The following is a 17,200-nucleotide window of genomic DNA, read 5'->3' as shown; positions in this document are numbered from 1 at the left end:
TTAACACCTTTGGAAGTAATCACTGCTTTCAAATGTTTCTTGTAACCAGCTGTAGTCTCATCAGTAAAATGTTTTTAAAATGTTACTAAAACTTATACTGTACAGTGAGAATGTATTTTTGTTATTAATTTACGCTGCTTCTCTATGCATTTATGGTAGCTGTCTTACTTTTTCGAATACGGTTCGCCATAGCTTCGCTATGGGATAGACTGAGACCTAGGTCTCCTTTACATAGGTGTTCTGCTTACATGGCCAAAATAAAAAATAATAACAATAACAATATAGACATTACAATAGGGTTGATTCAGCAAAGGTGGGACACTTTTTGGTAGATTCAGTAGGAGACTATCGAAAACCTTTTTACCTGCACCAGTGACGTTAAGGACGTCAGTCCAAACAAAAATTGTTGAATGACAATAACTATTGTAGCAACAATTCAAGAATGTTTTTTTTTTTGATTGGCTGTTCATTCGTACATAGCAGAGTAATGCAAAGCTTAAGTGTCCCACTTCTGCTAATATCCCACATTTGCTGAATCCTGCCTATACAAATTGCTGAATAGAAAATTGAATAAAATCGACAAACTACCAGAGAAGATTATCAGTAACGCATGTAATATGAATGCGAGTTGTTATTAAACAGGTGCATGCGCTGTCTTCTACAATCAGACGAGCCACAATGAGTGCTTTAAACTGCCCGGGCAGCGTCAGGTAGTCCAGTCTCCGTGCGCCCCATGAGTTTAATCCACACGTATGGTGCATACACACTAAAAATAGCTCTACATAGGTATGTCTAGCTATAATTCCAGTTATTGAACCATTGAAAATGATGCTTACCCTCAATTGCTCCTGTTAATTACACTAGATCGGTGGTTGACATTTTGGGAAGTAAGAAGAAAAAAAAAACGGTACTGCATTAATACAGATTTATTTAGTTCCATTGTTTAGAAATCGATTGATTGTGCAGTGTGAACTGATACTTGTGTGCTGGTAAAATAGGAACACAGTACTACTTCACAACTTTTTGTTGTTGTATAAGAAAAAAAATCACCAGGATGAACAGTCCATTCAGAATACATGTTGTACCGGTTGATTTATGAACGTCATGTTTGGTTGTTCCCTTTTCCAGAGCGGGGAGTGTAGACAGGAGATTGCCATTCTCGGTCAGTTAACCAATCAACGCAGAGCTTGTGGGACAAAAATCCTTAACAAGTTGGGTAGACCTTATGGAATAAGACTGCCAAAAATCTTATAATAGGAAACTTTTTAAACATTTAAATAGATATGCAAGGATGTGCACACGCATCAGTTTGAACCTAAGAATGAACGAGCAACTGTATTCAAAACACCCGATTTCTTCAAACTGCCCCCATGACTCATTCAGCCTTAGGTTTTACAGTTAGGGGTCTTAGTTCAGCACTGAAATACACCTTAAATCTTTGCAGACAAAAATAAGACCTGCAGGCACTTCAAGGACACACAGCAAAAAAGGTAAAAAAAGAAAACTGAATGAAATGGCCTATATGTAACTTTTTAAAGCTGGTTTTTAACTTCTATTTGGGAGTTTATTATATGGTGTAGTCCCATGACCATTTCTCCAGTCCAAGTGTGATTACATTAAAAAACATAAAAAGAACTTATGGCATTACCCTTCTCGGGCAATGTCAACAGTCTCGTTACCGTCTCCAGCATTACGCCTATTAAAAAGGAAATTTTCCTAGTAAACATCACAACGTTCAGCGCAAAGAAAATCTCTGTTAGTCTGAATAAAACACAAAATAATTAAGAGAGTCCCAAACGTACCACCACTTCAGTCCAACATGGGGGGGGGAGGAATGGAATTCCACAACTGAGTATTCCTGTTCAAAAGCAGCTCCTGAAGTTCATGGTCGCACCAAGTGTAGAGGAGATCAATTTTCCAGGATTTTTTTTTTTCTTCTTAAATGAACATTGCACAATATGTCAGGAATACGTTTTTTACTGACCTACTGGCATTATTCCACTTCATGTTTTGCCAGTAATGGGAGGGCGGGGAGAAAGAATCAGGCAAAAACAACCATGTGCAGAACATTCCACAAGAGGAGTATCAGTAGCAAGAGAGACAGCTCTCATCTCAGTGTGCGATGTGCAGCCGGGGAGGGGGCGTGGCCAAGGCTTTTCGAGAACGGCAGCATCAGGACCAGTCCCTGTCCTGTCTGTGGACCCTGAATCGACGTTTCCTGTCGGGCCCCTGGGGGCTTCTCTGATGCCCCGGTGGCAACCCAGGGGTCGGGAAGAGACCGTTTGGGGGGCTACTCCAGGGCTCGCCGTAGGAGTAGCGGGGCAACACGGGGTACGGGGCGGGGCAGGGCGGGTGGGGTCTCTTCCAGTCCGACCCCTGATGGTGAGGCTGCGGGGGCCCTGTCCTATAGGGTGGGTGTGGGGGAGGGTGAAGGGGGGGTCCGTGATACCCTTCCATTGGTGGCCTTAAGCCCCAATGATGGGGAGGCCTGCAAGGAACAGGAACACACAGAGGAACAGGGTTTTTAGGAGTTGAGTGACAGCATGGGGTAAAAATGCATTTAAGACTGGACTGCCAAACTGGGGGGGGGGCTTCATACTACAAATAACACTGTACTTTAACTGCCCCACTTCCTGTTGTGTTAGAGAAAATGTGTAAGGAAAAAGCAAAAAACAAATGGCCAACATTTACACCCAGGATCAGTAAATACTCTTTGACATTCAGGAGAAGAAGAAGAAGTACAAGGAGGAGGAGGAGGAGGAGGAGGAGGAGAAGAAGAAGAACCTACATGTAGGGACCGGGGAAGGGCATGGTGTGAAATGGCACTCGCACATTAAAGGGCGGGTGTGGGTATGCGTTGAAGGGGGCATCGTCTGGCCTGTGGCCCATTTGGCCCAAGACTGCCTCTTGGTCCGGCTGGTCGATGCCCTGGTTGCTGCAGATAAAGGAGGAACGCAGGTGTATAAAAGATGGTGCGTGTCCAGAAAGATCAGGTATGGAAATATCTCAATACGTAACTAAGAGCAATTATTCGGGGGTGGGGGGGGAGTACAATCCTTCCCTAAGCCAGCCACACCTTCTCTTTGGCCCTGACTTCAGGTCCTCCAGGTAATTCTCCCTCTCTATGGAGTGGCCCCTCGATCGGTTGAACACTGAGAGAAAAGAGATCAGTCACTCACCCGCAAGTACCTTCAAATCACACACCCAGACAGCAGGCAGAACCAGGGTCATTTCTAAATCTCGTCCTACAATTTTGTTTTCAAAATGTTAAATATACATACGTCTCTATACTTACACTCTATAGTCTCAGCTGGATCCATGCCTTCAACGTCTATCAGATACCTACAGTGTCAGAAAACCACAAGTGCTTGGGTCAGCTGTAATTCTTGGAATGTAGCTAGCTACCTTAGCGTTGCTTGTTTCCCCATATTTTATTTGGTTACCATCCTGTCCAAAGGATTGATCCTTAGTTTGACTAACAAATTAGGTAAAACTTTGCTCAATTTACTTCTTTGATCGTGGCAAACCTATCGGATAGGACAACACATCCCAAAATCTCCTGTATACCATCTAGACACGACCATGGTAGCATCGTGGTAGACGTGAAATTAATATTTTTTGGTCAAAGAGTTTCTGAACTCGTGCAAGGATATCGTCAACTTAATAATCGATCACACAGAGGTTTTAAAGACAGACGTAAGATCCTGGCATAAAATTTACACAAAGTTTGGTGTCAATGATTAACATAAAAGTCTCCAGCACAATCTGATAACCCTCACACACGCACACAAACATGAACCCCCCCCCCATTTATCGCCTCACACCTACTGTAGTATACAGTATACAGTACAACTTAAAAGCTTGGGGGAGCATGCAAGCTTGAAAGACTTTAAACCTAAATCTACTTGGGGGAGGGCACACTGGACAAACAGATAAGCTTACCTGCACACGAGATAGCCGGTGCGATTCAGCCCATGGGTACAGTGCACCCCTATCAACTTATCTGGAAAAAGAAAGGAAACCTAAATGCAACACACTGAAGCTGACGAATTTACATTCATTTTGATGAACTCATATCTCTCACTGAGACCTGACCGTAACCAATCGCGTGCCTCATCACACGGTTACGATGTCAACAGAAACGTGCGCTACTGACTGGCGTTTGCTCATAACATGTAACAGGCAAAGGAGATCAGCAGCATAAACAGAGTTCAAGGTGATAAGAAAAACTCAGGGGCTCACTGCTCCTTTGCTATTGGTCAGAGTCATAGAGAGTCATTTTTATCAGCAGTCATGGCTGAAGCCTCCGTTGCTGTTCTGGGAGTGCACAGACAGGTTCTCCTCCGCAGCACATGACGTCATACTCCTTATCGCATCGCATGCGATAAGTCAGGCTCGCGCAGACATCCTAGCTGACCGGAAAAAAATTTGATCGTAAACTGCGTGTAGGAACGTTTCCACGAACATTTCGGCATTCGGCATTTTTTTTCCTTATCTGTACCGTTTCCTTGTGCTAATCACACGAACGGTATTGCGCATAAAATTTACAAACAGCCAGCATTCTTCATCGCACACAACTGGGATACGCGCAGGTCTGCACGTGTGTCATGAATCCCGTATCGGGTTTTTTCGTAGGACCATTCTTAGGAACAGAAGTAAGAATAATTTCAGAAAAGGTTTGTGAATGAGGCCCAACGTGCGTAAGCCCAACGGCTCGGCCGTGACCGGTGTCCCCCCTCCCCTCACCGTTGTCTTGGTTTTCCCCGAGGAACCGGTGCACCGCCCGCTTGAAGCTGAGGATGGTGGGATCGCTGGGGACCTCCTTTCCCGCGGTGAAGATCTTCACATACTGCACACCCTCCGGCAGATCCTTCCATGAGAAAAGAGCGACACGGAGATTACACACTTTAATCCCTGGGAGGAAAACTTAAATGAAAGCCTCACACCCTACACACTTCTTTTCTTAAATACAGTTAACCATTCTGTACCCAGAGAGTGCAGTTGAGAACCGTTTCTCATTTACATTATGTCCTGTTCCAGAGCTTAAACACATAACTGAAATCATAATGGGTAATACAGGAATGCCAAACATTTTAAAACATATACAAACTGGCATACGGACAAGGCACTAAACATTAAATTGCTATATTTAGTGCCTCTCTCTCGCCTGTACTGTCTTACAGTACAGTCCACCCATGAGAAGAACAGTCTTACATTTGACCCTAGAGAAGGACAGTCTGACACTGATTCAAGAGAAGGACAGTCTTACATCAGGCCCAGAAAAAGGCAGTATTACAGTTGACCCCTAAGGAGGAGTCTCAAAGTTGACCTTAGAGAAGGTCAGTCTTAAAACTAACCCTAGAGAAGGACAGTGTTACAGGTGGCCCTAGAGAAGGACAGTCTAACAGCTGACCTTAGAGAAGGACAGTCTTACAGCTGAGCTTAGAGAAGGACAATCTTCAAAGTTCAAAGTGTTCTTATTTGTCAAGTGCACAGTATAACACAAGGTCATTCTGAGCAAAGAAATTCTTATGACATGGCAGGCAGCAACTACGTAGAAGCAAGACAGCAAAAATATCAAAAATATACATAGTATTAAACATTAGCAGCAGTACCAATGGTTTTTCCTGTTTTAGGCGTTGTCTGTAGGTTGGGAGGAGAAGAATGGAGGTGTGATCCGCCTTGCCAAAGGCAGGGCGGGGGAGGGGTTTTTAGCTGTCCCGTAGTTGAGAATAACAATGGTCAAGAGTCTGGTCACCACGGGTAGGAAAGTTAATGTGCTGGTGATATTCAGGCAAAACTTTCCTCATATTAGCCCTGTTGAAATCGCCAACAACAATAGAAGCTGCCTCAGGGTGAGCGTTCTCTAGTCCATTAATTGCTTCGTAAAGGTCCTCTAGTGTGCGTTTTATCCGCCTGCGGGGGTATATAGACTGCTGTGATTATAGCGGAGCTGAATTCCTGAGGGAGGTAGAAGGGATAAACTTTTATAGTTAAGAGCTCCAGGTCTGGTGAGCAGTCTTACCAGTCTTACCTGTTGAGCCTAGAGAAGGACAGTCTTACAGCTGACCCAAGAGAAGGACACCTCAGAACTATCCTCTCGCCACTTCAGCCCCCTCTCTCTTCAGGCTGCTCACCTCTGGCTTGTAGTAGCGGGTGGTGAAGGTCAGGTCAATAACAAGGCCCAGAGCGTTCTTCTCCTGCTCCACCACATTCACCAGGTCCTGTGGGCCGAAGGCTTCCAGGGGGCGCAGCTGCCTCCTCAGGTTCTGAGTGGGGGAGGGGGGGCACACACGGTTACCAAGAAACCATTCCTGACATGCATGCATAAACTGCTACAAAACTATGGTGCTAGAGATGACTTTCTCAGCCAAATTTTAAAGTTGCAACAAGCGAAACTGATGTGCCGTCATGCTATTACTGCCCAATATGGACAACATATTGTTATTATCACACATCCCTTCTATTATCCATATCATTTCAGGTCTGAATCCAAATGGTGGAAGATGAATAACCTATGCCGCTTCAGTGTGCGTTCTTTCCCAAGGTCTATGATATTGATTCGTGCCTAAAGTGTGTCTAAAACGGGAATAGCATGAACCACGAGTGGAATTAGATCATGCAACAGAACAGTCCCTACCTTATTCAAGGGAACTTTGAAGGCGATGAACCGGGTCCCGGGGATTCTCTTCCCGACAGCCTGGTACTCCGTCCACCTGACCGAGCGATAAGCATCCATTTGGACATAATTATTCATATACATTCACACGCAGTTCTGGGAATGCGTGACATATCGACAATGCTGGGAAAGTACAAGGTAAGTAAATAACGTGAAATACACGCTCAACAACGGTGGCTGCATTCATTTTCAGCATGCGTTGGCAAAAAACCAATTAACAGTTGTTTTGGCTAGCTAACTTTAGTGTAACTTATACAGATGTCGTTGTACGCTATAATTTCCGATAGAGCAGACCGTCTAACCTGTCTGGAATTCCATTCTTCTTGTAGGGAGGCATATTATTTGCACCCCGGAGTTGAATAGCACTTGCGAATTTCGATAATCCTATTGCCTTCTACTTTGACGCCCAAAACACCCAGCTGAGTTTGCAAAAAGCTTCAGAATCGCACAAGTGGATTGCCTCGTGCTAAAAAACCAGCTACCTAGCTAAGCAAATGTGTATTTAACATCAGCAATGGCTTACATCACAACTACTGCAACGACGGTTCAAATAAAAATAACGTTATAAAAAAGTATGCAGACACCCGCCAGCTTGCAAGGTATATATATACGGCTATCCAGTTAAAAAGTAAGGTAGGTTGCAAGCTAACGTCTTAACTGTATCGACACATGACCTAGCTAGATAGGAGGCATGCCCGAAAACTCCACAGTCAAGGGGGCAAGCTGGCAGCAATGATAACTGCAAGACGGTAGTCTTTGAATCTTGTGTTTCAATACTAAGAAAACGAAACTAAATTAACTCCACGTCTCCAGTATTTTTTTCTCAGGCATTACAGCACAGTTCTGTACTTTACAGTCAGTATTACGCGGACGCATGTTGATGACGTATTGAAACTTCCCTCTTCCCTGAAATGTGGCAGGGCGGCTAAATCTCTGTATATACATATACATATTTTTTTCTTCACTTTGCTCTGTACTCTGCCATTTTAGATTTATAATCAAACAAATAAACAAATCACATTGTGGTTCAAGTGCAGATTCACATCATTTATAAAGGGTGTTTTTATACATTTGAGTTTCATCTTTTAGAAATTACAGCACCTTTTATGCATACCCCCCCCCCCCCCCCCCACCACAGGTTTTCAGGGCAATTAAAAAAAATTCAGATTCCAAAACATTTACAGAAATCAGGTTGATCTCTTATCTCTTGGGATCAGAGAAGTGGGCCGGCTGGTTTTTTTTCCCTGCTTGGGGCTAAAATCAGTTTCCAGCAGACCTAATACATTAAATGCAGGAGGAAGTAGGAACACATACAGTAGAAGCCACAGAAATTCCGTAATTATGAAATTATGTGAAAGAAGCCTGAGCTGAGGGTAGTCACTGTGTAAGGATATGCAGATTTAATCATTATCTTATACTCATTTGTGCATAATCATTATTGATATATGTTGGCATAATCGCCATTGATATATGTTTTATAAAACGTTTTATTCGTTACACTGTGCAGAGGGCCTTTGGAAAATACAGGGTGTAGTGGTCTGACTGTTGCTTGAGGGCCAGCAGTTGCGCCTGCCTTCAAGGCCAGTCTACAGCCTGGTACTGTTTACCTTATCAGTGGTCACCATGACGGCAGGAAGACGTAGCTTAATTTGAATTGAGAAAAACATGTATTTCACCAGAAAGGTATGTAAAACAGTGGGGGGGGGGGGGGGGGGGGGGGCACTGTATTGAAATATATATTTCATGGTCAAGGTTGTGAGTGGAGAAAGATGTCTTCACATTATAAAAGGTATGGATCCATCTTGGTATAATGAGCTCACTAATGAGAAGGGGAATCCCTGTTCAACTCTCTAAGTGGTCTCCTCCAGACTCTGGAAATAAACCGGTTAATTAAACTTTGAGAACTTCTTTGATTTCTGTGTTAAGTTTGTTTTGACCTAACACATATAGAATTCATCAGGCTCGAACGAACCTGCAGCGGAGGTGTTTTCCTCGACATTACCGAAGGCCTGCTGTGAGCTTTGCTGAATTCTGAGATACAGCTAGAGGGTAATCTCACTGCCCGGTTTTAATTACATTACATTACAGGCATTTAGCAGACGCGCTTATCCAGAGCGACTTACACGACTTTTACATAGCATTTACATTTACATTGCATCCACCCATTACAGCTGGGTATATACTGAAGCAATGCAGGCTAAGTACGGCAGTGTCCTACCCGGGGAATCGAACCGGTTACAGGACCAGCTCCTTAGTCATTATACTACACCGCCGCCGGTACCCATTATACCCGCCGCCCTAGATGACTGGACGTCTGCGTATGGCAAATCACATGACTTTACGAGCCTGCGGCCGCATGATCAGACAGAAGATAAAAGGAACGTCTGACGGGAAACAAGTGCTACCACCTGTACCAGGGAGCGCTTGTGCAATCTGCGCTTTCAGTTTCAATATGACCCTGGAGTGTCTCATGCCTGTCATCTGTTGTCTGACATTAGCAAATCTGTCCCGGAAGTAAGATTTCAGAAAATCCTGTTTCAAGATATCAATCACGTCATCCCCTGTTCTTCCCCTCTAAATTTCCACAGTTTATTGCGATAAAATAAATGCCTGCTCATGCTGTACATAAATAGATATTTGCACTCAGTAGATTCAGAGTAGGTAATCTATTTCCCCCTTGTATCTTGAACCCATGCATAGACATCATGGTCTAGGAGTATGCATTTAAGCGCGGTTGCCCCTAGTTGATCATGTTTTTTCTTTAGAATTGCATGCCAGCATCCCCTTAGTAACTGTTCTTCATGAAACATCAGCTAGTTCAGCAGTCTTAGTCACTGGTGCTCCTACCACAACAATCAGCTGGAACCGCAAGTTCATTGTGAAATTTGCTATGTTTTTACAACGCTCCTCGAAAGATTGTTTCAGGGAAATATATAAAAATTCACGTCTCTTTAGATCAAAGGACTGGGTCAGTTGGTTTTCTTTCTGCTTGAAAAATCAGTTTCCACCGGACCCAATAAATTAAATGCATTTGGAAGTAAAAATACATAGAACTTCCAGAATGTTATGTCCCTGCTTAGGACATACAGGATTTAAAAAAATTTAAGGGAAGCACGGACAGACAAACAGCTAGAATATGGAACTTTAGGAATAAACTCACAGACTCTGGCACATAAAGCAAAACCACTCTGTGGTGGATGTTTTATTCCATTAACATCTTGAACCATGAGCCATGCAGCTCCTGCTGCACCTCACTCTCTCCCTAGAAACTACATTTTCACCTATTTTTACCAATCACAATGCAATGTTTACCCGCGGCCATACTAAGTTTGTTTACCATTATGAAATATAACCAATCCTAAAATGGGGTTAGTTCACCACGCAGAAATTTCGCGATGACGAAATGATGCGGAAGTCAGAGGTGAGGGTAGTTACTTAGGGTGCGCTGTGGGTTTTTCTGCAGCCTGCTGAGCTAATCATACTTACATAGTCTAAGTAAGAAGGTGCGGAAATGATTACACAATACAGAACATGACTAATACCATGTGATGGCAACTCCCCCGTCTAGCAGGAACTCCTTTTTTGGAAGTGGACCTGCAGTTTAGTGCAGTTTACCACCTGGAGTCTGAACTGCTTTACATAACAGAGGGAGGCAGGCAGGTGTGCTTCAAAATTCTCTTTCTCTGCCCGGTGACACATTATTTTGCCATGTTCTCCCCCATTTGTGCTTCGGACCCCTCTCAAACAGGGATGTCACGGGCCAGAAACAGGGCCCTTGTCGTTTCGGTGGTGGCCTTTGACCGTGGAGTGGATCTACCTGCAAGGAAAGGAGCTAAACGTGACACCAAGAGGCTCCACAAAGTCCTGACTCGGCTGGGCTTCCAGGTGGACTTCCATACGGACCCCACCGCCGAGGAGATCTACCAGCTCTTTAAAGAAGGTACACCCTCCGCACTTCACCAACCAGCTGTTTTAAGAGAGTACTATATTTCTCCAGATCCAACCAGCTGTTTGAAGAGAGTATATTTCTCCAAATCCAAGCAGCTGTTTGAAGAGAGTATATTTCTCCAAATCCAACCAGCTGTTTGAAGATAGCATTATATTTCTCCAAATCCAACCAGCTGTTTGAAGAGAGCATTATATTTCTCCAAATCCAACCAGCTGTTTGAAGAGAGTGTATTTTTTCAAATGCAACCAGCTGTTTGAAGAGAGTATTATATTTCTACAACCCCAACCTGCTTTTTTTTAATAAGATATTTTATTCATATTTGTCCAACCTTAACCAGCTGTTTCAGGCATGCATTTAATTAATGTTTATCCAACCTCAACCAGCTGTTTTAGGCATGTATTTTGCTCATATTTCTACAACCCCAGCCCAGGTACAGTATGTTCTGAGCAGTTTACCTGTCGACCAGTCGAGGGTGAGAAACCAGGAGATAGGACAACGGAGGTTTCTTATTTAAGTATCCATTTAGCATGCTACTGCGCGCGACGGTGTCTGTTCTGCGTGACGCAGTCACCGCATAGCAGTGCCGCGGCCCTTGGCAGGTCTGGGTTGTTGCTGGAGGTCTGCAGAGCTTGAGCGCAGAAGAGAGAGAAACAGACTATGGCTCAGCTCTTGCGTTGCTAGAGCGCGCTGTTTCTCTATCGGTGTGTTTTTTTCACTGCACAAATGAAGGCTGGCTACCTTTTCTCAATACCATCTGCAGCGAGACACCGGGGTTCCAAACCTAAAGCTTTAAGGTTGCAGGTGAAAATTTCAGGCAGTGTAATCTACATTACATTACATTACATTACAATACAGGCATTTGGCAGACGCTCTTATCCACAGTGATGTACAACAAAGTGTATAACCAAAACCAGGAACAAGTGTGTTGAAAACCCTAGAGGGAAGTACAGTTCCAAGTGCAGGGAACGACTGCATAGTTTAACTTGAATCCTGTAGGTTAATCTGATTAACACAACAAAGACAGCAACAAAGCAGTCTATGCAAATAAAACAAGCAATAGTTGAGTAGGCACAAGTGCAATAACTAAGTCAACTAAGATAAGCAGCTTACCTAGCTACAACCCTAAGATTACAAAGTCAGTTAGAGACTACAGGGAGGTGGGGAGGGATGGGGAGAGGTGCAGCCTGAAGAGATGAGTCTTCAGTCGTCGTTTGAAGGTGGTCAGGGTCTCAGCTGTTCTGATCTATCTAATACAAGAGCTTTGAGTCTATGCCAGCTTCATGGTACACATGTACCTCCTGTGCCACTTTCGTTCTACATGTACCTCCATCCAGAACTTATAATGTACTTCGTATCATTATCTTGATGTTGTAGCTTGTCACGCCTCCTAGTTTGACTTAGCATGGGTTAGGTCAGAAAGTAATGCTTACTGTGTGAACTGGACAATGTGTTCTTGGCTATGAATAACTGTTACGAATTGAGTATTGTACCTTATCGAACCTGTGTTTTGTAGTTGTTCCAATGACCTTTGGTGTCCACTTATTGTATGTTGCTTTGGATAAAAACATCGGCCAAATAAATGTAATGTTATGTGATGTAAGCTCTACCCAATTAAATGGAATTCTAAGGGAGAAATTATAATTTTGAGGAATTATAATTTAACTGTAAAATATCAACATTATGTTAATATTGATTGAAACCCTGACTCAAAATAAGATGCTTTATTGATTGGCTTTCTGAAATCAGAAAAATATGTTTTGAACAATAATCATAAATTAACTGACACACTTGTTCTCATGTGACCAGAGTTCCAATTTTAACAGCCCTGCACAGATGTCTTTTTTTTTGGGGGGGGGGGGGGGGGGGGCAGGGATGTCGAGAAGTTTTCCAGTAATGTACCTTCCATTCCAATTATCAAGCAAGAATGTGAATGACCGAGAAACACCAGGCATGACACCTGAAATAACGAGCACTAGAAGAAGTGTTATTAGGCACCGTGTATTTGTGACTGTCAGCTACTGGACATGGAAGGCCGGAAATGTGATATTTTTTGTTAAGCAAGAGTGACAGAATGCCCAGAATTTCTGGAAAATCACGTGACTTTACCTTCATGAGCCGGCAGCCACATGACTAGACAGAAGATGAAATGAACGTATTACGGCGAACAAACGCTACAACCTGCGCCAGGTGGCACTTGTGCAATCTGCGCTTTTCAGTTTTATTACGAACCCGGGGTGTCTCATGACTGTCATCACGCAAACATTCAATATTTGTCCAGGAAGTACGATTTCAGAAGCTCCTGTTTCAGATCAACCACGCCCCCTCCTCAGCTGACATCGATCATCTGAATCATGACTTCACCCTCCCGTAAAACAGCTGACAGTCCATTTCTCCTACACTGTGAAAAAATGCACAAAAAGTTAAGAAAAATGTTTTGTAACCCTCATCAATTCTCAGAAATTACCAAAGTAACCACCCTTACTGGGTGACTGTGACATCACAGTACTGGGATAGGTCAGTTTAAATTGGTTAAAAGGCGGAGGGGGCCAGCAAGGGTGGGTGACATGCAACAGGATTCCCAATTCATGGTTTTTAACTAAAAAAATATTTGCGTCAAAAGCTTAATCCTCCAGTTCAGCGTTCACACTTTAGAATGCACATACCGCACTTTTGAACTGCACTTTTTTTGACTGGTGAAGGCTTCAGGTAGTTAAACAGCCAATCGTTGTGTCTCCCTCCACCCACAGCAAGCGAGGGCCCCGTAGCGGACTGTTTCGTGGGGGTCCTGTCCAGCCACGGGGAGGAGGGTGTGGTTTTCGGGGCGGATGGGGGCGCCGTGAGGCTGGCGCGGATCTTCAGCTGTTTCGAAAGCCCCGCAATGGTCGGGAAAACGAAACTTTTCTTCATACAGGTGAGCAAAGTCCACCTCAGCTCCGCCAAGTACTTTCACTCCCTGTTAACCTGTAGATGTACTAGTCATAATTCTAAATTATATTTGACTTTATCACATGATACAGCTTAATGGTCATATTTGCGCAGCAGATATGTGTGTCTAGAAAGATAAACATAGCTGACATATCACTACATGAGCATTAACTGATTCAATTTAGATGAATTACCTTCACCAAGGGTACAAACTACACTGCTCCACAATGCATTTAAGCATCTGGTTTGAAGGCAAGTCATCTTATCACTGCTCTACGCGGTCTTGCTAGCTCTTGTTAGCTCAGCTAAACTATAGGACATACTCTGGCTCAGAGTTTTCTGTCGGTCAGATGGTGTTATTGCTTTTACCTTACAGGCATAAAGAAGGTGCTATTATCTAGAGCGACTTGCAACTTTTGAATTGCATTATTAAATAGAATGAATTTATACAGCAGCACATTCAGGCAGGTTCGTGCCTTGCTCCAGGGTAGAATGCCAATGCCCTACATAGACCCGGCAACCTTTAGGCTACAAGCCCACTTCCCTAACTGTTACAGTTACATTATAGGCATTTAGCAGACACTCTTATCCAAAGCGACTTACAGTTTTTTTTTTTACATAGCATTTACATTGCATCCATTTATACAGCTGGATATATACTGAAGCAATGCAGGTTAAGCACCTTGCTCAAGGGTACAACGGCAGTGTCCTATCCAGGTATTAAACCTATAACCTTTTGGTTACAAGCCCAGTTCCTTACCCTCTGTGCTACACTGCTGCCCCTGTTATAGCACACTGTCATCACCCCACAGTGTATATTGTGCGTTCACTGCAGTGCTGAATGGGAGGTTGGCTTCGCGTGATGCCGTTGCCTCCATCACAGGCGGTGCTGCAGTTTCCCAGTTTTGCTGTGTCACACCATGTGCTCCAGCGTGGGCGGGTTGGTTGGTTGGTTGAAGGAAGGCGGGGGTCTCACAGCTTGTCCTCTCTCTCTCTCTCTCTCTCCAGGCCTGTCGTGGGGTCGAGCTAGACAGCGGGGTGGAGGTAGAGACGGACTCGGCACCGGGGAGGGCAGCGGCGGAGGAAGAGGACAACGTCTCTCACTACCTCTCCATCCCCATTGACACCGCTGTCATGTTTGCCACGCCCCCGGGTTAGAGCTCCACCCCCTCCTCCTGTTGCCTAGCACCAGAACATTAGAACCTTAGAGCACTGGATGAAACATCAGCAGATGACAACAGACCATTCAGCCCATCTTCCCTAATTGTTTTGCTTACACTTAGGCAATAAACACACACTTCATAACAGATGGCTCTGTTGCTCAGCCATCAAAGAAACACAGAGCATAACGAGAAGGCTGCTGTTTAAAATCAGTTGGGGGGCCGGGGAGGTACTTAACCCTGAATCCTTGCACTGAAACAAAGAGATTCTGCACTAATCCCTCGATGAATGACTCGTGACCTAACCTTACCGTGACTCAGCTGTTCATTCATCCTCCTGGTCACACCCAGACCACGGAGCCACGGTACACACTGTGCTCACGTCGCAAGCGCTCTCGAACAAATTCTTTTTACGCAACGCCCATTTCACCTTTCACCCAGATCTATGAATCTATGAATCAACGATACGAATCTATCGCTGATCCATGCTCAGGAATCTCAGGCTGAGGGCCTTTCCCCAGCTGAGGATTTTAACCTGCAGCCATTTCCTGCTCCTATTGTTGAAGGCACCCGCTACAGCAGTAGTGCTGTACTAATAGTACCTGTAATATTATAATAATAATAATAATAGTTTTTGTTTGAATCACTTGATCATGCATAAGTAGTAATACTACTATTACTACTACTACTAATAATAATAATAGTTTTTGTTTTAATCAGTTGATCAAGCATAAGTAAGTCATAATACTACTACTACTAATAACAATATTAATGATGATGATGATGATAATAATAATAAATATTGTGTTGTTTTGTCTTGTGCTGCAGGTTACAGTGCCTTCATGCACCTGACGGGCTCGGTCTTCCTCCAGACGCTGTGCGACCTCCTGGAGGAGGAGGGGGGGCGGAGCCTGGAGGTCACACGGCTGATGACGCGGCTGAACTTCCGCGTGGCGTACCGGTTCCAGGCGCGCGGCGGCCAGCTGGCGGGGAAGAAGGAGATGCCCTGCTTCGTCTCCCGCCTCACCCGCCAGGCCTTCCCCTTCGCCGACGCCGGAGGGGCGGAGCCGGCCCGCGCCAAAGACCTCCAGGGCCTGAACGCCACGGTGTTGATCGCCACTTCCACCAGGCCCAGGAAACAGTCCATCAGCTGAGCGTTTCCCTCGGGGGGGCCCCCCGGGGCCCAGGGCCAGGGGCCTCAGCACAGGCCTAGCAGCTGCACCCCAGTTAGGAGCCTGTATCACGAAGCAGGATTACTGAGTTAGCTGGATAACTGCACTAAAACCCGGAACGGCTCTCTGTACTTCCATTCAGTCCACGTTCCTGATCTGGGAGGGCTCCGGGTTTTACTCGGCGCAGTTATCCTAACTCCTAATAATCTCCTAATAATCCTGCATCACGATACAGGCCTCTGGAGACCTACTGGGCAAGCAGGGCTCTGTTGTTTTTCAACAATAGCTGTCATACGGGTGCTGTTTTATGTACATCTGGGATCTGTATCACGAAGCAGGATTACTGAGTTAGCTGGCTAACTGTGCTGAGTAAAGACCTGTATAACGAAGCAGGATTACTGAGTTAGCTGGCTAACTGCACCGAGCGAAACCCGGACATTCCTCCTTCATGATACAGGCCCCAAACGTGCGTATAACAGCACCCAAACCACAGCTCCCGAAAACACTTTCATCGCCCATAGAAACCCCAGCGGGATTCTTCCACCTCAAACAACGCTTTTTGTTGAAGCGTCTCGTTTGTACATGGTTTGATGGCAAAACAGCTGCATTTGGAAATATGAATTTGTACTGTAATCGTTTGTGAATGTTTACCGAATCGCATTATGAGGAGCTGCATTTTCCATTTACATGAAGCAGGAACGTGAGCTATACCCCACAATTCACATGATAAAGACATTAATAACTGTTTTTACAGTAAAGTGCAATTTAAAATATATGTACATTAAAATATACGTTCACCACAGTAGCCAAAGTAGGGACATGGTGACTGAAGTCAAGAGTTTACAATTTGGTTTTATTGTATTTTTTAAATCTTTTTTATTTGTTGGTATGTTTCAATATTTTTTCAAGTTCTTTGGGATGGGATGAGATGCACAAAGGAGGGAACTTTGCTTCTGCATCTATGTGGATATCCTTCAATAAACTATGTATTTAAATATGCCTTTAATTTTGATGTTTTGGATCCTTCAGATTTACTGCTCTAAAAAGGGAGTTGGAATAGATGAGTTCCACAATGCAGTTGCTTCCTGCTAAAAAAAAAGGTATCCATGCTATTTTAGCCACTTATATAGGTTCTGTGTATCCAGGCGAGCCCGACTGAGACAGAAATGGACACAAATGAAGAATACACACACGGTCTCTGGAATCATACCCAATTTAAGGGCGTTTTGAAGGCCCGTTAGAAGCACAAAAATGCAAACTAGCGATTTCAGGGCGTTTTAGGGTTAGCGATACACCTCAACCTGAATTTCTTCAC

General features: G+C 44.2%; 2 protein-coding genes across 3 annotated transcripts; one reads left to right on the top strand and one right to left on the bottom strand.

Moving 5' to 3' along the window:
• Positions 1 to 911: 911 nt before the first annotated feature.
• On the bottom strand, positions 912 to 7,586 carry LOC135240096 (RNA/RNP complex-1-interacting phosphatase-like). The gene is made up of 9 exons (XM_064309346.1): positions 6,982 to 7,586; positions 6,641 to 6,716; positions 6,138 to 6,269; positions 4,747 to 4,870; positions 3,943 to 4,003; positions 3,296 to 3,342; positions 3,077 to 3,152; positions 2,789 to 2,935; positions 912 to 2,488 (listed from the first exon to the last, which is right to left on the bottom strand). The coding sequence occupies exons 1-9, from the start codon at positions 7,014 to 7,016 to the stop codon at positions 2,173 to 2,175; spliced, it is 1,014 nt and encodes a 337-aa protein (XP_064165416.1). The 5' UTR covers positions 7,017 to 7,586; the 3' UTR covers positions 912 to 2,172.
• Positions 6,669 to 16,884, top strand: casp17 (caspase 17, apoptosis-related cysteine peptidase). Of its 2 annotated transcripts, XM_064309348.1 has the most exons (5): positions 6,669 to 6,817; positions 10,428 to 10,619; positions 13,376 to 13,539; positions 14,562 to 14,706; positions 15,542 to 16,884. In XM_064309348.1, the coding sequence occupies exons 2-5, from the start codon at positions 10,430 to 10,432 to the stop codon at positions 15,865 to 15,867; spliced, it is 825 nt and encodes a 274-aa protein (XP_064165418.1). In that variant the 5' UTR covers positions 6,669 to 6,817; positions 10,428 to 10,429; the 3' UTR covers positions 15,868 to 16,884. The 2 variants fall into 2 exon arrangements, with proteins under 2 accessions (XP_064165418.1, XP_064165417.1); XM_064309347.1 differs by lacking the exon at positions 6,669 to 6,817 and having other exon boundaries at positions 8,849 to 10,619.
• Positions 16,885 to 17,200: the final 316 nt, after the last annotated feature.

Source organism: Anguilla rostrata, chromosome 14 (genome assembly GCF_018555375.3).
Source record: "Anguilla rostrata isolate EN2019 chromosome 14, ASM1855537v3, whole genome shotgun sequence".
Lineage (NCBI taxonomy): Eukaryota > Metazoa > Chordata > Actinopteri > Anguilliformes > Anguillidae > Anguilla > Anguilla rostrata.
This window is presented reverse-complemented; position numbering and strand designations above follow the sequence as displayed.

What these genes read in the sequence shown, in the direction of transcription:
- LOC135240096 (XM_064309346.1), bottom strand. Translation starts at nt 7,016, where the DNA reads ATGCCTCCCTACAAGAAGAATGGAATTCCAGACAG. An exon ending in AAGAATGGAATTCCAGACAG is followed by an intron (nt 6,717 to 6,981) that starts GTTAGACGGTCT and finishes TCGCTCGGTCAG; the next exon opens with GTGGACGGAGTACCAGGCTG. An exon ending in CCCTTCCCCGGTCCCTACAT is followed by an intron (nt 2,489 to 2,788) that starts GTAGGTTCTTCT and finishes TGTTCCTTGCAG; the next exon opens with GCCTCCCCATCATTGGGGCT.
- casp17 (XM_064309347.1), top strand. Translation starts at nt 10,388, where the DNA reads ATGTTCTCCCCCATTTGTGCTTCGGACCCCTCTCAAACAGGGATGTCA. An exon ending in CGAAACTTTTCTTCATACAG is followed by an intron (nt 13,540 to 14,561) that starts GTGAGCAAAGTC and finishes CTCTCTCTCCAG; the next exon opens with GCCTGTCGTGGGGTCGAGCT. An exon ending in CATGTTTGCCACGCCCCCGG is followed by an intron (nt 14,707 to 15,541) that starts GTTAGAGCTCCA and finishes CTTGTGCTGCAG; the next exon opens with GTTACAGTGCCTTCATGCAC.